The 24,669-nt window shown below is 35.7% G+C and overlaps 1 protein-coding gene across 1 annotated transcript in view; it reads right to left on the reverse strand.

Annotated features, from left to right (window-relative positions):
- Nucleotides 1-116: 116 nt before the first annotated feature.
- Nucleotides 117-24,669, reverse strand: part of cald1a (caldesmon 1a) — a 54,536-nt gene continuing 29,983 nt past the window's right edge. Inside the window, exons 3-12 of the mRNA XM_073838490.1 lie at nucleotides 15,408-15,551; nucleotides 13,026-13,392; nucleotides 12,909-12,944; nucleotides 12,592-12,825; nucleotides 9,228-9,325; nucleotides 7,297-7,567; nucleotides 4,742-4,882; nucleotides 2,529-2,572; nucleotides 392-467; nucleotides 117-278 (exon numbers count right to left, since the gene is read on the reverse strand). Of these exons, the coding sequence (XP_073694591.1) occupies nucleotides 117-278; nucleotides 392-467; nucleotides 2,529-2,572; nucleotides 4,742-4,882; nucleotides 7,297-7,567; nucleotides 9,228-9,325; nucleotides 12,592-12,825; nucleotides 12,909-12,944; nucleotides 13,026-13,392; nucleotides 15,408-15,551 (1,573 nt within the window). The remainder of the gene's footprint in view (nucleotides 279-391; nucleotides 468-2,528; nucleotides 2,573-4,741; nucleotides 4,883-7,296; nucleotides 7,568-9,227; nucleotides 9,326-12,591; nucleotides 12,826-12,908; nucleotides 12,945-13,025; nucleotides 13,393-15,407; nucleotides 15,552-24,669) is intronic.

Genomic DNA, 24,669 nt, shown 5'->3' on the forward strand with positions numbered 1-24,669 from the left:
CCAGCTGCATCCTGTATGGGGCGGAACAAAACACTCCATTGAAGGTTAAAGTTCAGAATGTGACGTTGGGCAGGAAATGGGTCAGAGAGGAAAAGAGGGGTCCCTTCCACCACCCATTAATGTGAATGAACATCACAGACCTTGTTGGTGGATGCTGGGCTCCCACCAGAGCTGAAGACATTCCCCTTCTCCCACATGCTCTTGATGTTGCGAATACCGTCCGTCACCATGGGAAGATCTATGGCAGCTGATCTGGGAGATCTGACCTCTTTGTTGCCCTGAATGGAGGGGGAAGTGGAGATTACACTGTGCTGTCTTCTGGTGTCTTGTGTTTAATTTAGATTTATCGTTTTCTTGTGTTCAGTTCGAGGGAGGATGATGTAGGACTCACCTGCACTGCGCTGGTGTACTGCTCTAATCGGTTATCAATCTTAGACACCACAGGAGTGTGAGACGCCTTCACAGAACTGACACACACACACACACACACACACACACACACACACACACACACACATGTTGGGTTTACATGTTTTATGGGGACATTCCATAGGCGTAATGGTTTTTATACTGTACAAACCGTACTTTCTATCGCCCTACACCTACCCTACACCTAAACCTAGCCCTCACAGGAGATTGTGCATACTTTTACCTCATCAAAAAAACTCATTGTGCATGATTTATAAGCCTGTTTCCTCATGGGGAAACAAGGTCAAAATCTACTGGTATTCCTATCCTTGAGGAATGTGCTAGGATAGGATCAGCACATTCTGGTATTTATAAGCATCACTTTGATTAACGATTATAAACTGAAAATTAAAATGAATCAACAGTTCATTTGTGACAAATATTTTGCAATGAATGGATGGACGGCTGGATGGATGGATAGACGGACAGATTGTTCTGAACTCGATTGTTCCAAATTACTATCTGTTGTATATGTTCTCTATTCCTATGTATGCTTTGACAATGCAAAATGAGCTTTTGTCATGCCAATGAAGCAGATTAAATTGAATTGAAAAAAGATAGATGGATGGATAGACAGACAGATAGACATTTTGATAGATAGACATACAAATAGACAGACAGACATACATACAGACAGACAGACAGACAGATAGACAGTCAGACAGACAGACAGATAGACATACAGATAGACAGACAGACAGACAGACATAGATAGATAAATAGATAGTATTTATTATTAGTATTTATACAGAGAGATAGACAGTCAGACAGAGAGATAGACAGACAGATAGACATACATACAGACAGAGAGACAGACATATAGGTATACAGAGAGATAGACAGTCAGACAGACAGACAGACAGATAGATAGATAGACAGACGTATAGACATACATAAATACAGACAGTCAGCCAGACAGAGAGACAGACAGACAGACAGACAGACAGACAGACAGACAGACAGACAGACAGACAGACAGACAGACAGACAGACAGACAGACAGACAGACAGACAGACAGAGAGACAGACAGACAGACAGACAGACAGACAGACAGACAGACAGACAGACAGACAGACAGACAGACAGATAGGTATACATAGAGATAGACAGTCAGGCAGACACATAGATAGATAGATAGATAGATAGATATATAGATATATAGATAGATAGATAGATAGATAGATAGACAGACAGACAGACAGACAGACAGACAGACAGACAGACAGACAGACAGACAGACAGACAGACAGACAGACAGACAGACAGACAGACAGGTATACAGAGAGATAGACAGTCAGGCAGACAGATAGACATACAGACAGAGAGATAGACAGTGAGACCGACATACAGACAGACAGATAGACAGACAGACAGACAGACAGACAGAGAGGCAGACAGATAGGTATACATAGAGATAGACAGTCAGGCAGACACATAGATAGACAGACAGACAGACAGACAGACAGACAGACAGACAGACAGACAGACAGACAGACAGACAGACAGACAGACAGACAGACAGACAGACAGACCGACATATAGGTATACAGAGAGATAGACAGTCAGGCAGACAGACAGATAGACATACAGACAGACAGAGAGATAGACAGTGAGACCGACATACAGACAGACAGACAGACAGACAGACAGACAGACAGATAAATAGAGAGACAGACATAGCTGTCTAAATTGTTCTTTTAGGGTAGGGACTGCTGTTCCAGGCGACCGGTTTTGTGCTAACCACAACATTCCTGTGGACTTTTCACAATGTAAACAGTTGCTTTCTGACATCATTGAATATATCCTTGTTTTTACAATCTTAAGGACAAACTTAAGTCAACAATTGTCTGTGGTTATCAACAACGTGCCACAAACGATGTCGACAGAGCTTCACTTGTTTTGAAACCAGATTGTCCTTTTTAAACTACCCAAAAGTACTCTGATTATTAATTTACGCAATTAATCTTATTGTTTGGCCTCTTATGGAAACATTGTGCATAGACGTTGAAGAACATGTTTGCATTGAATGTCTGCAAGGACTAAAAGTAGAAGTGCTCACCTCTTCTGTGCTGATCTGTTGAGAAATTCTGCCCTCTCACCGATCTGGGAAGAGAAATCAAAAAATGGATAGATTTAGGAAAGGTCACTGCTGTGGTCATGAGGAACACACACGTAAAAACGCACACACAGACACACAGATGCAAGCTGTCTGTCGGCTATTCTGAGAGGCAAGAGACTAGCCTGTTCTTTTCAGTATAAAACTGTCATGGAGCCAGGAAAAGCAGGGCCCTGTTCAGCCCTCTCTCTCTCTCTGTGGGAACCGTGGCCTGTGTTTATGATATATGACAACAGGGCTAAGAGGGGGAAAAGTGTTCCCGTGAAGCAACAACAAAAACCACACAGACAACACACATACACAGCCTAAAAGCATTTAGAACCCCCCCCCCCCCTCAACCGAATGTGGGAGTTCCTAAAATACTCCTCAGCAGGAAATTCCCCATTCTCAGGCGCGCTTGAAACGGCTCCGTTAGAATGCGGTTACAGTAATCCTATTAGTCTAATGGTCTTCCTGCGTCCCCCCAGAGTTCAAGTCTTGACGAGTGCAACTCGGCTTTATCTCACAAAAACACTACTGCGCCATTTTGTACTTTTGTAAAAAGATGGATTCCAAAAGAGAAGAAAAAGAACTGTCTTCGAGACCACTGACAGCAGGAAACCTGTATTCAAACATGACAGAACCAGGAAAAGAATTTGGAAATGAGAGCAACACAATTACAATAGAGTGCCAATTATCATATTATGGCTAGTACGACAGCAAATTCTTATCAAACTAATCTGTCTACCCACAAAACAAGAGTTTAAATCACACAGATATATCACACAGCATGCAGTACATACAGTGTACATGATGACAAAGCAGATCTGTGATCGTATCATCTGTGCATGATGAATAGGAGGAAAAGGTTTTCTTTCAGCACTGATTTCACATATTAGATGTATGTCCTTTACAAAAATGTACCATTGTAAGCACAGTTTCAACTTAAATATCATAGTCATGATATTTATTAATTAATTAATAAATAAATGAAACTAAGATCCTTGTCCTTGTAATTAGTGCATGCATTTTTTATATTTATAAGAAAAAATATATATATTTTTGGTTCATTATATCATATTATATTACTGTTCTTGTAGATATAATATAATATCAAACTTTTTTTGTTGAATAATTTAATGTATTTATAAAATAAAATGTACAAGAATTATATCATATTATACAGAATTAATATAATATAATGTAATATAATAATTACAAATACAGAAAATGTATGTATTAGAAAAATGTCTAAAATACAGTTTTATTCATAATATATTTTATTATTCCTTTATAATATAATATAATATAATATAATAATGTATGTATTAAAAAAATGTCGGAATTATATAATTTTTTATTATTCCTGTATAATAATATAATATAATATAATATAATATAATATAATATAATATAACATTGTTGTCATTACAATTCTAAAATTAATATAATTTTAATATAACTAATACAATTTTAATATAAGATCATATATATAATATAATAAATTTATATAAGTTCATAATGTTTTTTTTATGATTAATTACCTTTTCTGATGACAGAGGTGGCTAACATAAAATTAAATTTTTTTACACTTACTAGTTTAGTTCAATTTGTTAACATTAGTCAACCACATTAGTTAACACAAACTAACAATGAAAAATGCTTCTAAAGCATTTATTAATCTTAGTTAATATTTATTCCAGCATTTACCAATACATTTTTTTTTAAAGCAAAAGTTGCATCTAATAATACTATTTAATATACCTGACCTAGCTATATTTTTAAAAATTATTTAGTAATGCTAACAAAGATTAATAAACACTAATAAATGTATTAATTATATGTTAGTTAATGCATTAAGTACAGTTAAAAATGGACTCTTATTGTAAAGTGTTACTTTTTATTTTTGGTGGAAATCAGTAACAAAGGAGGTTGTTCCCTAAAACTAGCACATACAAGCATAAGTGCACACCAGCTGCATTAACGCACAATCATCAAGTTGTTCTCCTCATTATGTTTACAAGATATGACAGATAATTGCCTTTTCATTAGAACAGCGTGTTCCTATGAATCAGCTGACGATGTGCTGCCGTTTGATTGACAGCTGTAGAGAGAGAAAAAGCGAGAGAGAGAGAGAGAGAGAGAGAGAGAGAGAGAGAGAGAGGGTGGGGGCTGACCTTCAGGGAGGATCCTCTGGGACTGACACACTTAAAGGGCTTCTTGGTCTCTCCGTCCACCGAATCCTCCACTTTCTGCCTCTTCTCAGCGGCCTCTGCTCTTCTCTTCTCGATCTCCTCCTTCATCCTCCTCTTTTCCTCCTGAAGTATAAAACAAACACACATTCATCACCTCAGAGAGACGGCACACACAAACACCACCGGTAGACTAACTCAGGATTTTTGTGTCCCAGAAAATGTCCTTTTTGCAATAAACGAGGGTGATAATGAGACAAATGAACAACAAAATCAAGACGGTCGCTCTGTAACGTGAACTGGCAGCCGCCCCACATTCCACAGCAGCTGGGAAAACATAAAGAAGCCTTTTTATTTACACCACGGTTTTTGGCACGGCCCGCTAGCATCAGCACGGGGCCCTCTAATCTCTAATTAGTCCTTTTTCATTTACTGCCTCTGTTCATTAGGAACGAGGAACATATTTGCATTACAATGCCAGGAGTGGGCTTCCACGAGGAGAGATGGCTGTGTTTCTTGCCCGATACTGAGTCTCATGTGTAGTAATGTGGAACTCACACTGGGCGCGATCGTGCTGATGTTAATGTAAATGATGTGAAATTCACTTAAATTACGACGGGGTTTAATACTGATACTGTGAGTACAAGAGTTTCACAGATAATTGACACCACAGCCACAGGTTGCCTAATATCAAATTACTTTTAAAGCTAAGATAACAATATGATACTCTAATCATGAAAGTACACAGTATGCAGACATATTTGGTAAAATAATGCATTGCATTTTTTTGTATTAGACTGAACCATTTTATCTTTTTTTTAATGAGTTAAATATATTGTTTTAACACTAACACTGAAAGTTTAGTTAGTTTTTGAAATGTTTCTTAAAGTATCTTATGCACACCAAGTCTTCATTTACTCTTAAACAAGAGGAAAAATGGAAAAAAAGTAAAACATGAAATATAACTTCTAATATCAGACAGAGAACTATGTAAATGTGTATTATCTGAAAAGACCTGATGAAAATGAAGAATTTGGAGAAATTAGGAAAATGTGAAGAAAATATATATTAATTTTTGTGTTTAAACTGCTACGACAAAAACAAGTACATAGAAATACTAAAATTAAATAAAATTAAATTAAATAAAAAAAAACAATAAAACAAAAATAAATAAAATATAATTAAACAAAATAAATTCAGCTGAAAAGGCCTAATGTTGATGTAAAGAAAAATGTGGAGAAATTTAAAATTAATAAAATAAATTAAAATAAAATAATAATAATACAATAAAATACAATTAAATTAAACAAAATACATTCAGCTGAAAATACCTAATGCTGATGTGAAATAAAATGTGGTGAAATTAGGAAAATGTAAAGAATATTAAATGTGATTTGTGTGTTTAAACTGCTACAACAAAAAAGTACATGGAAATAATAAAATTAATCAAAAGCCAACAACATGATATTCTTACGCATGAAAGTACACAGTATGCAGACATATTTGGTAAAATAGTGCATTTTTCGTATTAGCCTGGACCATTTTTTAATTTTTTTTTTCAGGAATGATTGAAATATATTGTGTAAACACTAACACTGAGAAGTTTGGGGTCGGTAAGTTTTTTTGTACTTTCTTACAGTATCTTACGCTTACCAAGTCTTCATTTATTTGATCAAAAATACAGTAAAAAAAGCAATATTTTGAAATATTATTCTAATTTAAAATTTAAATTTAACTATTTTCCATGTTATTATATTTCAAAATGTAATTTATTCCTGTGAGGCAAAGCTGAATTTTCAGCATCATTACTCCAGTCTTCAGTATCACATGATCCTTCAGAAATCATTCTAATATGCTGTCTTAAAGTAACGTTTATTATTATCAATTTAAAAAACAACTATTGCACAGCTGTTATTATGTTTTTACTGCCACATTTGATCAATTTAAAGCATTAACTTTATTAATTTTCTTTCAAATTGTAGTGTATATTTCTCACGATTTTCTGTCACAATGCATTATGGGATTGCCTTTTCTGTGAAGAATTCATAGGATGCTGCCTTAAAACTTTTTTCACAAAAATATGGAATAATTTACCCATTATTTCTGTATGCTATGCATTTTTCTACGTATTAGAGCATGCTGTTAGTTTAGAAACATATTAACGCCAAACATTTAAAAATAATTTCAGATTAAGATGCGTCTTTAGAAAAAAAGAAAAACCACATATAAAAAAAAAAAAAAAATTACTCTACTAACAATAACCGTGGTGGGGTTTGAAGGAATAAAGCTACCGTGGTAAATAGATCTGTTGACTGAAATAAGAACCTAACTTTGATAAGCCACAAAATTAGGCTTTATTTACTGTATTTAAGGTTTAAATTCTCAAAGGACATCCATAAAAACATCCCAAGTACACGTAGTGTTTACAGAAGTGACCTAATTTTGCTGACAGGACCCTTATCAAGATTTTTGCTCGCAGAAAAGCTACACGAAGCAAATTCCTGACCAGGAAATGAATCGTTGACGTTTATCGAACACACCTCCTCTCTGGCTTTCCTCTCGGCCTCCTCCTGCTTCCTCTGCCGCTCCTCCTCATCCAGCACCTTCCTCCTCTCCTCCCTCTTCCTCTTCAGCTCCTCCAGCTCCACCTCGGCCTCCTGCTGTTTCAGCCTCATCCTCTCGAACTCCTCGCTCTCCATCTCATCTCTTCTCCTCTTTAGTTCCTCCAGCTTTCTCTCGGCCTCCAAGCGAGCATCCTCGCTGTCTGCCTCGTCCGCCTCGGGCGCCTCGGGAGAGCGCAAGCTGCCTCGGCTGTCGCACAAACAACACACTGGTGATTACTTACACAGGTTAAAGGTCTGTCAACAGCTTTACGCGTCCATGTTCTTTACGTCTAAAGAAAAGGCAGCCTATTCACACGCAGAATTAGTGAATCAGCACAGCCCTGTCTAAGGTAACACAGTCTCCAGTTACAGCTGAGAACAGCCCTCAGGACACGGCAGATTAGGTGACTAGAGTCAAATACTCCTCACGCAAAGCGAATACAGCTGGAAACATATAAATAACCCACTTGATCTCAACAAGGTCAAATACAGTCAAACACAGATATGCGCAATGTGATTATTTTGTCTGCATGATCATCATTTTGAGTGTCTTGTACTGAGTTTTTATGTGCTTTTAACAGCTTCCCACTATGTAAATCGTTACAACATTAGATAAATGCTTAGATGTGACCACATAGATTTATATCCACAACTTTTTCTGTTAGTCTAAAGAAGGGTCATATATTAGGTAATTTTTTGCAAGGAGATGCATACTAAATGCATATTAGATTTTGCAAGAATATGTGGATACATTTATATTTTGGTCAATGTGCTGTATATTTCTTTAAAAAACTGGAAAAATGGAAAAAAGAAGAACATGACACTATAACATCTATATCAGACAGAGAACTAAGTAAATGTGAATTATGTTTTAAATATTAGTTTGCTATTATCTGAAAAGACTTGATGCTAATGTGAAGAGAAATGAGGAAAATGTGAAGAAAATTTAATATGATTTATGTGTTAAAACTGCTACAGCAAAAATAAGCACATGGGGAAAAAATTTAAATAAAATAAAATAGAAATTTATTTTTTAAATTCAGCTGAAAAGACCTGATGCTACTGTGAAGAAAAATGTGGAAAAATTAGGAAAATGTGAAGAAAATTGTATATGATTTATTTATTCAAACTGCTACAACAAAATAAGTACATGGAGATACTAAAATAAAATAAAATAAAATAAAATAAATAAAATAAAATTACATTAAAATGAAATAAAAATAAATAAATAAATGAATAAATAAAATAAATGTGAAGAAAAATGTGGAGAAATGAGGAAAATGTGAAGAAAATTTTATATGATTTATGTGTTCAAACTGCTACAACAAAAATAAGTACATGGAAATACCAAAGTAAAACAAAATAAAATAAAATAAAGTAATAAATAAATAAATAAAATTCAGCTGAAAAAAACCTGATGCTAATGTGAAGAAAAATGTGGAGAAATTATGAAAATGTGAAGAAAATGTAACATGATTTATGTGTTCAAATAGCTACAACAAAATATGTACATTGAAATGCCAAAAAAAACAAAAAAACAAAACAAAACATAAACATAAAAATAAAATAAATAAAATACACTTCAGCTGAAAAGACCTGATGCTAATGTGAACAAAAATGTGAAAAATAAGGAAAATGTGAAGAAAATTTAATATGATGGAAATACCAAAGTAAAATAACACATAATTAAAATAAAACAAAACTAAATAAAATTAGGCTCAAAAATAAAACACTTCCTCGACATTTTCATGCTGTGATTTACAGATCACAGGCTGCCAAATGTGGAATTCTGGGAACTCTAAATTGTTTGGAGAAAGAAAGCCTGGACCATCCTAACACAATCATTAATTGTTTATATGAGCACTGACCTGAAAGTCCTCTCAGCTTTCTTGTGTTTGGGAGTGCTGTCCTCACACACTCCACCATTGGGCTGTTTATTCTTCCTCATCACATCTTCATCTTCCATCTGCACACACACAATCAGAACTGAGTGATGTGTGGATGTGACATGCACATGTGTGAGTGAGAGAGAGAGAGAGACGGTGCGCTGGAAGAGTCTTGGAAGAAAAAAACGTGGGTGCTGTTGGTTCACTCGCTGGATAAATGATGGTGATGTTTTCACACACAGACTCCTCATCAACTCCCAATAGACATGCAGCAAGCAGTGAACACACGGTGTGTAACCGATGACCCTTGATAACAACCTGCGTTGTTTTCATGTGAAATGCACTCTGATGCAAACACTACACACTGTGCTCAAAATAGTGCCTGAAGTGATTTAGGATTTTGGGGAGGAACATTTTTAAATTCTGTCATGAATTCACTTGTGTATCCAAAATTGTTAAAGACCCCATGAAATGCTTGATAAATGCATTTCGAGTGTGTTGGCATATTTCCAAATAAAACAGGAAGTTAAATCTTTTGCATATTTCATTTGAGATGTTTCATGTTTCATTTAAGATTATGCTTTGCTATTTGCTACTGGAGGCAGACTGCATTAAGTACTATTTTTATTGGCTAAAAATACCCATGCCTTTGGAAACCAAATCAAATCATCAATATCATCTGTAAATAGAAATGCTGCTTTCCATTCAACATGGAAAGTTCTCAACTACCCATTACAAAAAATGGCATTCGAACCTGGACTTTCAACTTGGAAACTGAGGTGGAAATCTTTGAACCTGGCCTTAGCGATCATATGATGTCTTGAGAACATGGTGGACACTCAGATGTACACAGTCAATGGGAAAAACTAACGTTTGAGCAAATAAAATGCATCAATGAGCCAAAATATTAAAAAATCATCATCTGCTAAAGAATTTGTCATTTTCTGTGCACCACACAAGAAATAGTATATGCAAGTCGGAGATATTAAGATGCAAAAAACGAATGCGTTTATGCATGCAGTTGACGTCAAAAGTTTACATACACCTCGCAGAATCTGCAAAATGTTAATTATTTCACCAAAATAAGAGGGATCATACAAAAAAGAATGTTATTTTTTATTTAGCACTGACCTGAATAAGATATTTCACATAAAATACGTTTACATAATAGGGTTGGGTCGATAGACGATGCCATCGTCCACCGCCGATGGCCGATAGACATCACGATGCTGAGCCGGCATCGCGATCCTCGCCCCGCCCCGCTGCAGCAGCAACTCGCTCGCGAAAAACACACACTTAATCACACTATATAGCCAAATGAAATGCATGCTTTCAATTTCCGCATCTTTACTTATTTTATTATTATTATTATTATGAGGAAATAATAACAAGGACGTTGTTAGCGATCACAATACAAATTACAGAACAAATTACACAAACTAGTTCGTTTACGTTAATAAATGAGGCATACAAAAACAGCTGAAAAAAATCTAAATAATTTTAATTAAATTAGATTAAATAAACTACACCAAATATGCCTTTTTCATGGTTTTACCATAACGAACAGAGCTTGGAACAAAAAAACAAGAGAATATATTTTTTTTCCATCGAAATACGAACGTACAATACAAAGCCTAGTATAAATTATAAATAACAGTTTATCATTCAAATACATTTGGATTTGTGCCGAATTAGAGGTATACGTGAGCCCAACGCCTGCTATTTTTAGTTTCGCTTTGTTTTGGTTTCTTAACTTTATATATTTTGTTTCATTCCTGTTCTGTTCTGAATACCGTTACATTTAAATGATTCGTTTTGGAGTCAGGGTAACTAACTTCTAGCTATGTTTATAGTGTTTATAATGTTAATACATAATAATATTTCGCTTGATTTGGTATTATTTCTGATATTACACTTTCTCTCTAAACATTCCGCTGCTCATTAAATGCGTTTGGAGAGAGTGGGTTAAGCAGTAAGCAGTCAATGAGAGCTACTTTGAACTTAAAAAAGCTGACTGCTCGAAAATATGTTAAGGACCAACACACATCCTCCAAATACATCTACATCAACCCGCGATTGCTCTGTCTCGTATGCACGCACGCACTGTCACGATCTAATGCACTTGTTAATGCCGGTTCTTTAAAAATCCGGCTCAAATTAAGCACTGGTGGAAACCTAGGCTACAATTAATTAATTAGTTATGAATTAATTATTTAACAACAACCATCCCTCACCCCCGCCGACGATGCCATCGTCCATCGCGATGTTTCACATTGGACATTGTACGATGCCAAATTGGTCGACATCGCCCAACCCTATTACATAATAGTTACATTATAGTTGAATTTATAAAAATTACCCTGTTCAAAAGTTTACATACACTTGATTCTTTGGTTTTTCAATTTGTGGGAGCTGCAGGACTTTTCCGAAGAACAGCAGGCAGTTTAACTGTTCAGGACAAACAAGAGACTGATAAACAACTATAAAAAACACACAGCTGTGGATCATTCAGGTAACAACACAGTATTAAGAATCAAGTGTATGCAAACTTTTGAACAGGGTCTTTTTATAAATTCAACTACTATTTTCTCTTGTGGGCTATATGTAAATGTCTTTATGTGAAATATCTTATTCAGGTCAGTACTAAATAAAAATTAATATTATATTATATTAAACTTGGTACCAGCAAAGTAATTTTTAATATATATTTTTTTTTGCTTGCAGAAGTGATTTGGTTTTGATACTTTCTCTATTTATTTCGATATTTCTTTATTTAGAGTAAGATAAACTAAACTTTGCACCAGTTAAACTATGTAAAATGTAAAAATAGCAAAAAACAAATAAATTGCTTGCAGAAGTTACTAGGTTTGCCTGATTATTTTATTTTATTTTAGTTTAGTTTATATAAAGTAAACTTGGCACCAGCTACTTAAAGTATTTATAAAAATGACGAAAAGGGTCTATTTGCTTTTCAGTGACGCTATTGAAGAACCTTTTGAGTTCCCAAAAGACCATTTCAATAAACAGTTCTTAAAAGAACCACTTTTTTTCTTAGTGTGAAGAACATTTTACTAATCTAAAGGACCTTTTTCCAGTATAATGAACCTTGCGTGGAATAGTAAGGTTCCATTTATGTTTAGATTCTTCAAGGAATGCTAGTAAAGAACCTTTATTTTTAAGAGTGTAGCATATAGAAGCTTTAAAGTACATGCACATGACCTAAATGTCACAAAAAGCAACTTTTCATTTCATGAGGTCTTTGCGAACAATCATTTCTGTTCATTTCTCACCCAAAATCTAAACTCTCCATCCTTATGCAGTCCTTCAAACGCAACTAAACTCTTACCAAAGACTCGTCATTTTCTGAAACCTCGTCTTTCTCAAAGTTTTCTGCCTCTCTCATTTCCTCCACTCCGTTCTCTGTCAATCCCTCTATCTCACTCTTTTCCTCCTGTACACCTGCAGTGAGCTCTGCGGTGCCACCTTCCGTCTCCGAAACCACTGCAGAATCATCTACGTCTTCATTAATAACCACCTCATGTGCTTCGGAAGAAGGCACAGCATCTCGCTCATTATCATCCTATGAATGGAACTGCAGTCACATGCTTTGTTGTGTTAAATGAGAGAAAAAATGCTATCTTGAAACAAAAACACTCATCATACCTCATCAGGTATTTTAGATATTTCCTCAACGGATTCCTACGGGTGAATAAAGTTAAGTGTCATAAACAAACCCTTGAATGCAAGTCTAACAAACCATAAATGCAAAGCAATACACACCTGTTCTCTCAAATAAGACCTCCGTGGCTTTTCCTCCACCACCACCTCTTCTCTAGGGATGACCTCCTCTTCCTCTTCCTCCTCTTCCACCTGTTTCACCTCCTCTTTCTCCTCCTCCTTGTTGTTGTGCTCTTCCTCTGGCTCGTAGCTCCGGCCACGGCGCAGGCTGCTGCTGCTCTCCTCCAGGCTGTAGCGGGATGGTTGGCTGCTCTCCTCCTCCTGCTGTCTGTCCAGTGCTTCTTTCATCCTCCTCTGCCTGCGCTCCTCTCTCTTGGCCAGGCGCTCCAGCAGGGCCTGTTCCTCTTCATCGTCTCCTGTCCCACTGGAGGTCACCACTGAGGTGGATACGCTCTCTGTCACCGTCACACTATAAAGACAGCATATAAAGAAAAAATATATACTGCATATAAAAATATAACATCGAAGAAGTTATATAGTTGCATATATGACTAGTACTCAATTGATTTTTGGTTAAAAAGTATACATGTTTATTTCTTTTAGAAAATGACAGTGTTTCGCTAGATATGACTCTTATTACTTGGTTAGGATTATGTAGAGCCATTTGAAGCTACATTAAAACTGCAATTTGGACCATTAAAGTCCACTATATGGAGAAAAATCCTGGAATGTTTTCCTCAAACCTTAATTTCTTTGTGACCGAAGAGAGAAAGACATGAACATCTTGGATGACATGGGATGAGTACATTTTTAGGAAATTTGTATTCTGGAAGTGAACTAATCTTTTTAATGGTTGAAACTGATCTTATACTGATTTTTTTTTGTTTGCCATGTTTTTTTCCTTTCATATATTATTATAATTTTTTGGGTTCTAGTTCTAGTTTATCTTTTGATAAAAACATGCTATATATTTAGTGGATGTTTTATCATGCTTGTTAATTTTAGTCAAATGGCACATATTAGTCATTAAACATTGTCAACATTTTTAGTTGATGTAGTAAAACATCTGATTACCGTAGCAGGTCACACTATTACTTATATTTTGAAAGAATGTATAAATATTTTACTTTATGTGTCATCATGCACAATTATTTTTAAAATGTGGGGTTGGAAATAAATCTTTTTATTCAGCAAGGATGCATTAAATTGATCAAAAGTGACAGTAAAGTCTTTTGCATTCATCCAACAGATTTCTATTTTAAATTAATGCATTTAAAAAAAGTATTATAGTTTCCACAAAAATATTAAGCAGCACAACTATTTTCAACATTGATAATAATAAATGTTTCCTGAGCAGAAAATCAGGATATTATAATGATTTCTGAAGGATCATGTGACACTGTAGACTGGAGTAATGATGCTGAAAATTCAGGTTTGCATCATATTATATTTTACTGTATCAAATTAATGCAGTCTTAAGGTGCATAGGGTGCACTTATTTAAAAAACATAAAAAAACATACCAACCTCAAAGTTTTTCAACAGTAGTGCATAAAATATAACATGCAAAACTTGCATATTATAACCAAACTTATTAAGTATCTGCAACAACACCAGGGCCAAATAATCAACTAATATGTGACCCTATACCACAAAACCAGTGTTAAGCAGCACAGGTATATTTGTAGCAATAGCCCAAAATACAATGTTTTAATCAAAATTATTGATTTTTCTTTTATGCCAAAAATCATTAGGATATTAAGCAAAGATCATGTTCCATTAAGATTATTTGTAAATTTCCTACCGTAAATATATCAAAACTTAATTTTTGATTAGTAATATGCATTGCTACGAACTTCATTTAAAAGGCGATTTTCTAAATATTTTCATTTTTTTTGCACCCTTAGATTCGATTCTTGGCCAAATATTGTCCTATCCTAACAAACCATAAATCACTTCGAAAGCTTATTTATTCAGCTTATAAATCTCAATTTCAAACAATTACCCCTTATGGTTTTGTGGTCCAGGGTCGCATATTTGGTCATTGCACAACATTAAAGAATGTAAATCCCTCTCTTATCCAAAGTGTCAGCAAACATCATGTCAGCACACCTGAGCTTGCTAAATGATAGCGAGGAATTATTTATACTGGATCTGCACTCCCTTTTCCTTTTTCTAGAGTTGCATGAATGCCATATGCCTGCCACTGTAGGTTAATGTAGTCTGACCGCATCTCTTGGCAAACGTTTACCCTGCGTCAGCACTACGGACAATAGACGGAGCTATGTCTGCTCACACATGGAGAACAATTCTGGTCTTGTTTGACCATCTTCTGTGTCCATTCACTGCACAAAGCCTCAGTGTCTGAACATGTCACTGCTTCCGCAATGCTGACCTGTTACAGGAAGTTATTTATCACTGCTGCCCACAGAGAAAACGTCAGTTAGCCTACATATCAGCATTCTCATATCAATCTGTGTTTTACCTGTGGCTGTTGTTAAGCTCCGGGGTCTCGGGTTGGTAGGCCACATCCTCGCTGTCCTTACCGCGCATTCTCTCCTGCCGCGCTCTTCGTCTGCGCTCACGAGCGGCCTCCTCTTCATCCTCCTCACTCCGGCGATACGCCATTCTGTACAGGGAGACAGTGAGATGTTACACTAAGAGTTAGGCCTTGTGTCACCTTGGCACACACAGTCACAGCTGCTGTTGTTGCAGTTGAGGATGAACTTCTACACTGTCTGTCAGCTGTGTGTGTGTGTGTGTGTGTGTGTGTGTCAGCTTTGGCAGCTGATGAGAGGATCCTGACAGCAGTGTGGCATTCAGCCCACACGACAGCCAGGGGACTTTCGTGTAACCTAAATAAAGTTTTCACATCTCTGACAAGATTTCTTCACTTCTTTCTCGTCTCCTGCTAATGTTTTATCTCAAATTTTCAACCAGTTTTTACAGTTTAAGTGCTTCCACAATAGTGGTTCAACCTTAATTTTTAAAGTCAGAATGCCGGTCACCACCAATATGCATTGTGGTAGTCTTGAAAAATTGTTAAATAAAGTTATTTTTGTTTTCTTTGTGCACAAACGTATTCTTGTAGCTTCAGAAAAATTAAGGCTGAACATATTTTAAGTTCATTGAACACAAAATCAGTTGTTCTAATTTAGGAGACTTTAAGTATAACAGTTCAGCATACCAAAAATACAGTTGCAGGGTATTTTATCAAGCACATAAATAGCACAAAATAAATGTATATTAAAAACATTTTAGTATTTTTTTCTCATTACGGTATGTAACCGTGATACATTTTTTTCCCCTGAATTCTTTGATGATGATTATAAATGCATTTTACTATAACTTTAGATCAATTTACTGTATCTTTTCTGAATATATTAATTTCCTTTATTTAAAGGAAAAAACTAACTTAATACAGCTTGCAATAGGCTATATAAAGTCTATTGTATATATAGTGTGTATATATACATATATAAACGTTTGGGATCAGTTAGATGTGTAATGTTTTTTAAAGAAGTCTTTTCTACTCATCAAGGCTGCAATTATTTGATTAAAAATACAGTAATACTGTGAAATATTATTGCAAATTAAAATAGTGGTTTTCTATATTAATACACTTTAAAATAGAATTTATTCCTGTGATGCAAAGCCGAATTTTCAGCATCATTACTCCAGTGTCACATGATCCTTCAGAAATCATTCTAATATTATCAGTGTTGGAAACAGTTAATATTTTTTTGGAAACTGTGATACTTTTTCAGGATTCTTTGATGAATAAAAGGTTAAAAAGAACAGCATTTATACAATATACACTATCGTTCAAAGTTTGGGTCAGTAATTTTTTTCTTTCTTTTAAAGAAATTAATATTTTTATTCAGCAAGGATGTATTAAACTGATAAAAAGTGATAGTAAAGACTTTGTTAGAAAAGATGTCCATTTAAGAAATTGCTGTTCTTTTTAACTTTTTATTCATCAAAGAATCCTGAAAAAAGTATCACAGGTTCCAAAAAAATATTAAGCAGCACAACTTTTTCCAACATTGATAATAAATCACCATATCAGAATGATTTCTGAAGGATCGCATGACAATAAAGACTAGAGTGATGGCTGATGAATATTCAGCTTTGCATTGCAGAAATAAATTATATTTCAAAGTATATTCAAATAGAAATCTGTTATTTTAAATTGCAATAATATAAAAAAATCTGTATTTTTGATCAAATAAATGGAACTTTGAAGAGCATAAGATACTATTTAAAAAAAAACATTAAAAATCGTACTGATCCCAACCTTTTAAACAACAGTGTAGATATTGTATATATAAGACAGATAGACATAGAATATATAGAATCAGATCATATTTCAACATAAAATCAGTTGTCAAAGTCGCAATGCAAAAAATGTCTTATTTTCTTTAAGCAAAATATACTCTAATTTCTCTTTAAATTTGGAGTGAAACACTTAATCTCAACACAAAAATCCCTTCCTCAGTGTGTGCTGTGATCAGGAATGTGTTCAGAACTGAAAGTGGTGCTCTGCTAACGCCCATGGAAAACCTTAGGGAGAGTGAAATCATATAGAGACCCGGATTCCTGCTGATTCTGTTGTTCTTTCTTTCTGTCTTTACTTCAATATCCTCTCTCCCTTTGTCCTTGTGTTAACAAACCAATCAGCCAAACTCAAGTGCACTTATCCTGAATCTCATAATGTACACTTTGTTCCTCCGAGGTCAACTTATAACACTTTTTCATCATAAAACAGTTCAATGCTATCATATGAATAGAATAATAGCAGTTTGTTGCTTTCTGACATGGGAAATTTAGGAAACTAAGTCTTTTTGGACCAGGTTTGAGACCAAGGTTAGAGTATGTTTTTATAACACATTAAACTTTTATTAAAACAGATTAAGAAAAAGTGATTTCTCTCAATATAACAAATTAATAAAACCCAGAGGGAGCTTTCAAAACAGCAGAGAATGCCTTCAAATCCGCTTTAGCATTCCAGCCCATCGAGTCCGGACTTTCTCTGATCTGATATCCCTCCGGGGAACACCGCCTATCTTGCACTGACTGTATAAAGCTTCCCTGTTCCTTATCCACAAAAATAAATCAGAAAAAACACGTCGACAGCCATTCGGTAGAGTCTCTACAGTGTTTTGAGGCCGTTGCTGTAACGTTCTGGCACGTCTCTGATACCTGTAGCGATATGGGATGTAAACCAAGACATCAGGCGAACATTTTCCATATGAACCACATCTTTCAGCCATGTAGCATTAATTATTTTATAGTGTGTGCGGTGAGAGCTACACAGAGCGAGACATGTTTTATTGGATTCATAAAGTCTATAAAGGAAGCAGTGTGGGAAATTAAACTGATATGCAGTTAATGTTGCAGCTAATTTGCTCTCGCAACATGCAGAGGCCGTTCGGACACAATCGTGCGACGGATGTATCCAGCCGGCAAGTATTTTCTTGTGGTCCAAACATCTCAGAAATGTCAGTGAAAACATTGCGCGCAGGGCAAAGGCTCTCGAGAGCAATCACAGAGAGAAATGTATGGACTTGGCCAAATAGCTGTTCTTTTCCCACGCTCGGCCTTCGCTCTTCCTCCACCTACTGACCTCACGCTCGTCTCCAACGCCACAGATCCGTCCTCTCCTTATTTGACCACAGCCGAGGATCACCTGCTCTCATTTCTAGCCTATAACCTCGCAGCTTTCTGTAACAGCATCCCTCAAACACATGTATACCCTCCAGCGGGTCTTTCTTTTACCAGCCGGAGAGAGTGTGTTTGGAATGGGCCATTCGTTGAGGATGGGTGTTATTTCCTGAGCTCTTCCTGGCCTCTCATGGGAACAGCACAGATGGCCGCCGCTCCATAGAGAAAACTGCACAGGAGGAATAGCTAAAACTGCTGATATTTTAATATATTGTAAAATGTAATTAAGTGATGCAAAGCTGAATTTTTAGCAGTATTACTCCAGTCATCAGTGTCACATAATCCTTCAGAAATCATTGTAATATGCTGATTTGCTGCTCAAGAAACATGTATTATTATTATAAATGTCAAAAACAGTGACAGTTTTGTGGAAACCACTTTTTTAGGATTCATTCATGAATGTAAAGTTTAAAAGAACAGCATTTATTTTAAATATAAATCTTTCGCAACATTATACATGCCTTTTATTGTCACTTTTTATTAATTTAATGCATCATTTCTTAAAAAATGTTTTTTACTGACACCCAAAATTTACTAGGTATATTTATGGGTGTTATTAATTAATTTTTATATTCAAGTCAAAATTGGCATAAAATGAAATATAAAAAAAAAAGCTAAATTAAAAATGTGCATATAACATTAAAAGCTTTACTCTAACAAAAGTTCAAAATAATATGCCAAAGGGTTATTTATGCGTGTTATTAATTTTTTGTTTGTTTGTTTCTGGTCAGCATTTCAGCATGCAGTATGTAAAAATTTGAGGATAAAAAATAAAATATACAAAATAAAAAGATGTGCATAAGATGTGCAAAATAATATGTTTTAATTAATAATGTATTATTAATTTAAAAAAAATTGCTTATTTATTTTTTTATTCTTAATTTTGGTGTTTCCGTCCAGCACTTTCTATGCAGTATGAAAAATACAAGAAAAAATATACAAAATAAACAGATTTAAGGGGGTTATTAATTATTTTTTATGCAGTAAATCAAAATTTGCACAAAATGAAACATTATACAAAAAAATAGATGTGCATAAAATATAAACTGCTTCACTCTAAAAAATGCCCCAGGTATATCTATGGGTAATTCATTATTTATTTATTTTTTAAATAAATTTAAATAAAACTTTTTAAAACTTTTTTTTTAATGTTGGTGTTTCTGGCCAGCATTTTTTTATGGAGTAAGTCAAAATTGACATGAAAAAAAAAAAAAAAAAGATGTGCATAAAATATAAAAACTTCACTCTAAGAAAAGCTCAAATCAATATGGCCCAATGTACTAGTCTTTACGCATATTTTAAATTATGGCTTGTTTTAGGGTTAACAGAAAATTCTGCAAACTAAATGGATAATGATTTGTCAAAACAATACTAGTTTTCCACATTTTTCTACAAATTACTTCCTGATCAAATTACAGCACTGATTTAGGTGGGTAATTGTATTATTTGTGTATAAACCTTGATGGAAATACAAGTCATGTGACTTGTCAGGTGACTGAATAAGCTCAGATGATTGACTATTATTACCTCACAGAACCGTCCAGACATGAAGCATCTGCCACGATCACTGGCATTTCCATTACTACAGCGATTTCTCCAGAAGTGACGAATTTGTTCTTTGAAACAATGCAGCTGGAAATGCTACTTCAGTCACAAATTGCTTAAAATGCAATATTCCGATTTTTCCAGCATAAATTAGATTCTCAGCTTGGATGGAAACGGATAGCTAATGTCAAAAACATGAATTTATTCTGCAGCTGATGCTAAAATAGAATCCGAGGACTGGACAGGAATGGCAGGTTTTGGTAATCATTAGTCAGAACATTCCGTCAGCATGGTGAGCCAGCAGTCAAAACATTCCTGTGTGTGTATGCGGAGTATCAGTGACCCGACTGGAGCTGGAACACATCAACCTGTCTCAGGAAAGGCCACAGCAGTCACACAGAAGTGTGTATGTGTGTGTATACATAGTACTTTAAAAACAGCACGAACCCTCTGACCCCTCAACAGTGCCAGTCATCTCTGAAGCGGCTCTGACCAGCTATTCACTAAATACAAAGCAGACCTGATCTATGATCTAGTCGTTATAGTCTCAAAGAGCCAGATGTTTGACTATCGGCAAAGTCTCATTCACTCTGCGGCTTATTCCGGCCGTGAACCGCCCACTTAAACAGGAAGGGCTCGTTTGACCTTCGTGTAAAACGAATAACCGCATTTCATTCTTTATGGATGATGTTTTGGGGCAGATAAATTGGAAATGGACCGGCATTCAATAGACAATAGACCGGCATTCAGAAAAAAAAGGCTTTTCATTCAAATAGTGGGTTAGCAGTCACTGCAAAACAGACTACATCAAAGAAATGTTGTCCATTCAAAAATGTAATAAGTATTGGTTATTTGACAGATATAACAAAGCAGAATACATAGTTGAGTTGCTACTAAATGATTAAAAGTTTCACTGCAAACTGCCTTAAATGGGCAAAAAATGTGCCAATCTGTTGATGTTTAACATTCGGGCTACAAAAGCATTGATAAGGTAATTATTTTGTTTTGACCTCCAGTTGATTATCTCTTTAGACCGACAAAATGGTATCTTTTGGTAGCTTAGTTAAAAATGTTACAAATACATCAACATACATTTATGAATTTGCAAACTCTAAAATGCTCTTTTTTTGCAGTAACTTTTAAACATGTTTCCAAACAACATGTTGACATTAAATAGCAATCAGCCAGTCAGACTGAAGCTTGTAATTTTGAGAAATTAAGAAATTTCTTTTCTATGCAATGCAGTTTGTCTTTGGGAATGATATGGAAGCCTGTTTCCACCATAGGGAAAAAAAAAGTAAATAAAGATAATTGTGACATTTTTCCATCTATTTCTGACAATTCTGGCAAGATACAAATCCAGAACTGCAGGATATAAATTTGCAATTGTGAGAAAGTCAGAATTATGAGATAAACTGTCACAATCACACTTATTTGTGAGTTATTCCATGGTCTGTCTGAATACTGGATTCTGATTGGCTGGCAGGTATGCAGTAAAACCTTTTAATGCACAGGTAGTTCCAAGTCAGTTTAGTCACTGATCTATATTGATGCACACAAACACACACACACACACACACACACACACACACACACACACACACACACACACACACACACACACACACACACACACACACACACGTTGGGTTTACATGTTTTATGAGGACATTCCATAGGCGTAATGGTTTTTATACTGTACAAACCGTACTTTCTATCACCCTACACCTACCCTACACCTAAACCTAGCCCTCACAGGAGATTGTGCATACTTTTACTTCCTCAAAAAAACTCATTGTGCATGATTTATAAGCCTGTTTCCTCATGGGGACCTCAGAAATGTCCCCACAAGGTCAAAATCTACTGGTATTCCTATCCTTGTGGGGACATTTGGTCCCCACAACGTGATGAATACCAGGTACACACACACACACACACACACACACACACACACACAGAGAGAGGACAGAGATTGCACTGTGTGCACAAATATAAACTTGTTGTCAATGCTTCCCCGTGATTCTTATTAATAAAATAGCCTGGATACTAGATTACCACATTATGTTCCTCAGCGACAAGGTTGTAAAACCGCTGTTTTTTAATTATTTAGTTGTTTGTAGAGAGAGACACAAAGATGCGCAGCAGGCAGGTAACACACACAACTGTCATCTCTCTCTCTCTCTCTCTCTCTCTCTCTCTCTCACTCTCGATTGATAATTTATTGAAATAAATGCTATAATTTATTCAAATAAATGTGATCTTACTGCACTGTTTCATCTCTGTGTCTGATTTGATGCTGACAGAATGAGATAATGTGCCATAATGGACGAAAATAACTGTCATTTTTACCCATTCGGTCAAAAAAATAGTTTCAACTTGTCTATAAATTTGTAAATGGCCATGGAATAAGCCGGATAATCAACCCGCTTTATATGTAAGGGATAATCAATGGTTTGCCATGCATTAAAGGATTTTAAATACACTTCATGGAGGCAACCACCTTCCAATGGTTCTTGGCCTCCACGTCATGCATTTAAAATCCTTTAATGCACGGCAAACCGTTGATTATCCCTTACATATAAACTCAGAATTCTGCCAAAAAAGTTAGAATTGTGAGATATAAATTTAGAATTGTGAGGAAAAAATAAATAATTCTGCCAAAAAAATATCTGAATACTTATAACTGTGTGATAGAAACCTAGAACGCTGAGTCATTCACTCAGAAATCTGACCAAAAATTCAGAATTGCGAGATATAAACTTAAAATTCTGACATATAAACAGAATTCTGCCACAGAAATCAGAATTGTGAAATATAAACCTAGAATTCTGTCAACAAATGTCAAAATTGTAAGATATAAACTTAGAATTATGTGACAGAAACTTACAATTCTGAGACATTAACTTGTTTCTAATTCTAACCAAAAACATCAGAATTGTGAGATATAAACTTAGAATTCTGCCTATACAGTCAAAATTGCAAAATATAAACTCAAAACTGCAGGATGTAAAACTCGGAATTGCGAAAAAAAGAAGAACTCTGAATATTATATCTTACAATTGCGAGAAAAAAGCCTGAATTGTGAGATGTCTTGCTATTATGGCTATATCTGGCTTCCTTACAATGCTGTGGTCAGAAAGTGAAGTTGTTTGAGACGTAGCATCATATCTAAAGTAAAAGAGCACCACATTTTATACTGTCAGCAAGTTACAGTAATACATATAGACAAAAGGCAGAGCACACAGCCTCCCTCTCTCACACACTTTCCCTCTCCTGTCATTTTCAGGAGTTGAAACGTTGGCAAGTCTTCCAGATGAAAAGGACTGGCGCACATCAAGCCATCATCGCCTGATGGAAATGCAGCTGGACTCGGATGCCAAGCTGCTCCTGCGTGTATGAACGTTATCAGACTCTCGTTGTTTTTACGCGTCAGCGCCGAGCCAACATCTGCCCTCCCGCTGGCCCGCTGCTTGCACAGAGGACCATCTAGAGATGGAGAGCTTTGCAAATCTCTTCCAGTAAACACTTCTAATGCATAGCCATTTGGCAAAGTGACAGCACTCATCATATGTACACACGAAAAATGACTTTTGCGTCTGCCGTGCATCGCGACAACGGCCCAAATGAACGAGGCTCACGAGACAACACATGGTTTTGACTAGTTCAATTACCGGAGAAGAGTAAATATTGATTGTTACAGCATCTTTGCATAATTCCAGCAATATAATAGAGCGATTTAATCTTTTAGCACTAACTCGAGCAGGCGAAGAAGAGCGGGCCAAATTGAAATGACTCCACAAGAACATAAACACAAGATCACATTATGTCGCGGAGCTGAACGGGTTGCGTTGGTAGCTTTCTGCCAAATGTGATACTTGGCATAGAAAACACAATTCCAGCCTTTCAGAGCTCTATAACATATAGCCAAAAAAAGCATTCGTTTTATGCTATGCCATAAAATATAATGGCCCCTAATCTGTGCGTCATCGGCTTTGCGCTTCCGCCCCACGACTAGGTGAAAAATATCCCATATATCTTAAATCATGAAAAAGAAAAGCATTCATGGTAACATGCTTGGAGGAAACAGGAAGGTCGCTGCAGACGGGAAGCTGACACTCAAAACGAACCATACACCGTGTAACTCTGGCCTAACGTCCTAGCCAATGATAACAGAAATAATTGTTGCTGAAAGACATCGATTTTAGAGCCGATTCATGCCATCCTACGCTCTGCTGGAATGCTAATAAGCTCGATTTGCATGTTCATTAGACATCAGCCATAATTCTTTCTGACAGCGGCATAAATGTCCAAGAAACAGCTGTTGTCTGTGTTTGCAGAAGTGCACAGTGCTCTGAGATAATCTAGCGCTGATGCAAAATGGCTATTTGGGTCAGTGCCTCCAGTGTTTATGGGAGTGTCGCTTTGCCTTAAATGGTCAAGCAAATGTGCCAATCTGCTGATGTTTAACATTTGTTACG

This window comes from Garra rufa, chromosome 4 (genome assembly GCF_049309525.1).
Source record: "Garra rufa chromosome 4, GarRuf1.0, whole genome shotgun sequence".
NCBI classification, from domain to species: Eukaryota; Metazoa; Chordata; class Actinopteri; order Cypriniformes; family Cyprinidae; genus Garra; species Garra rufa.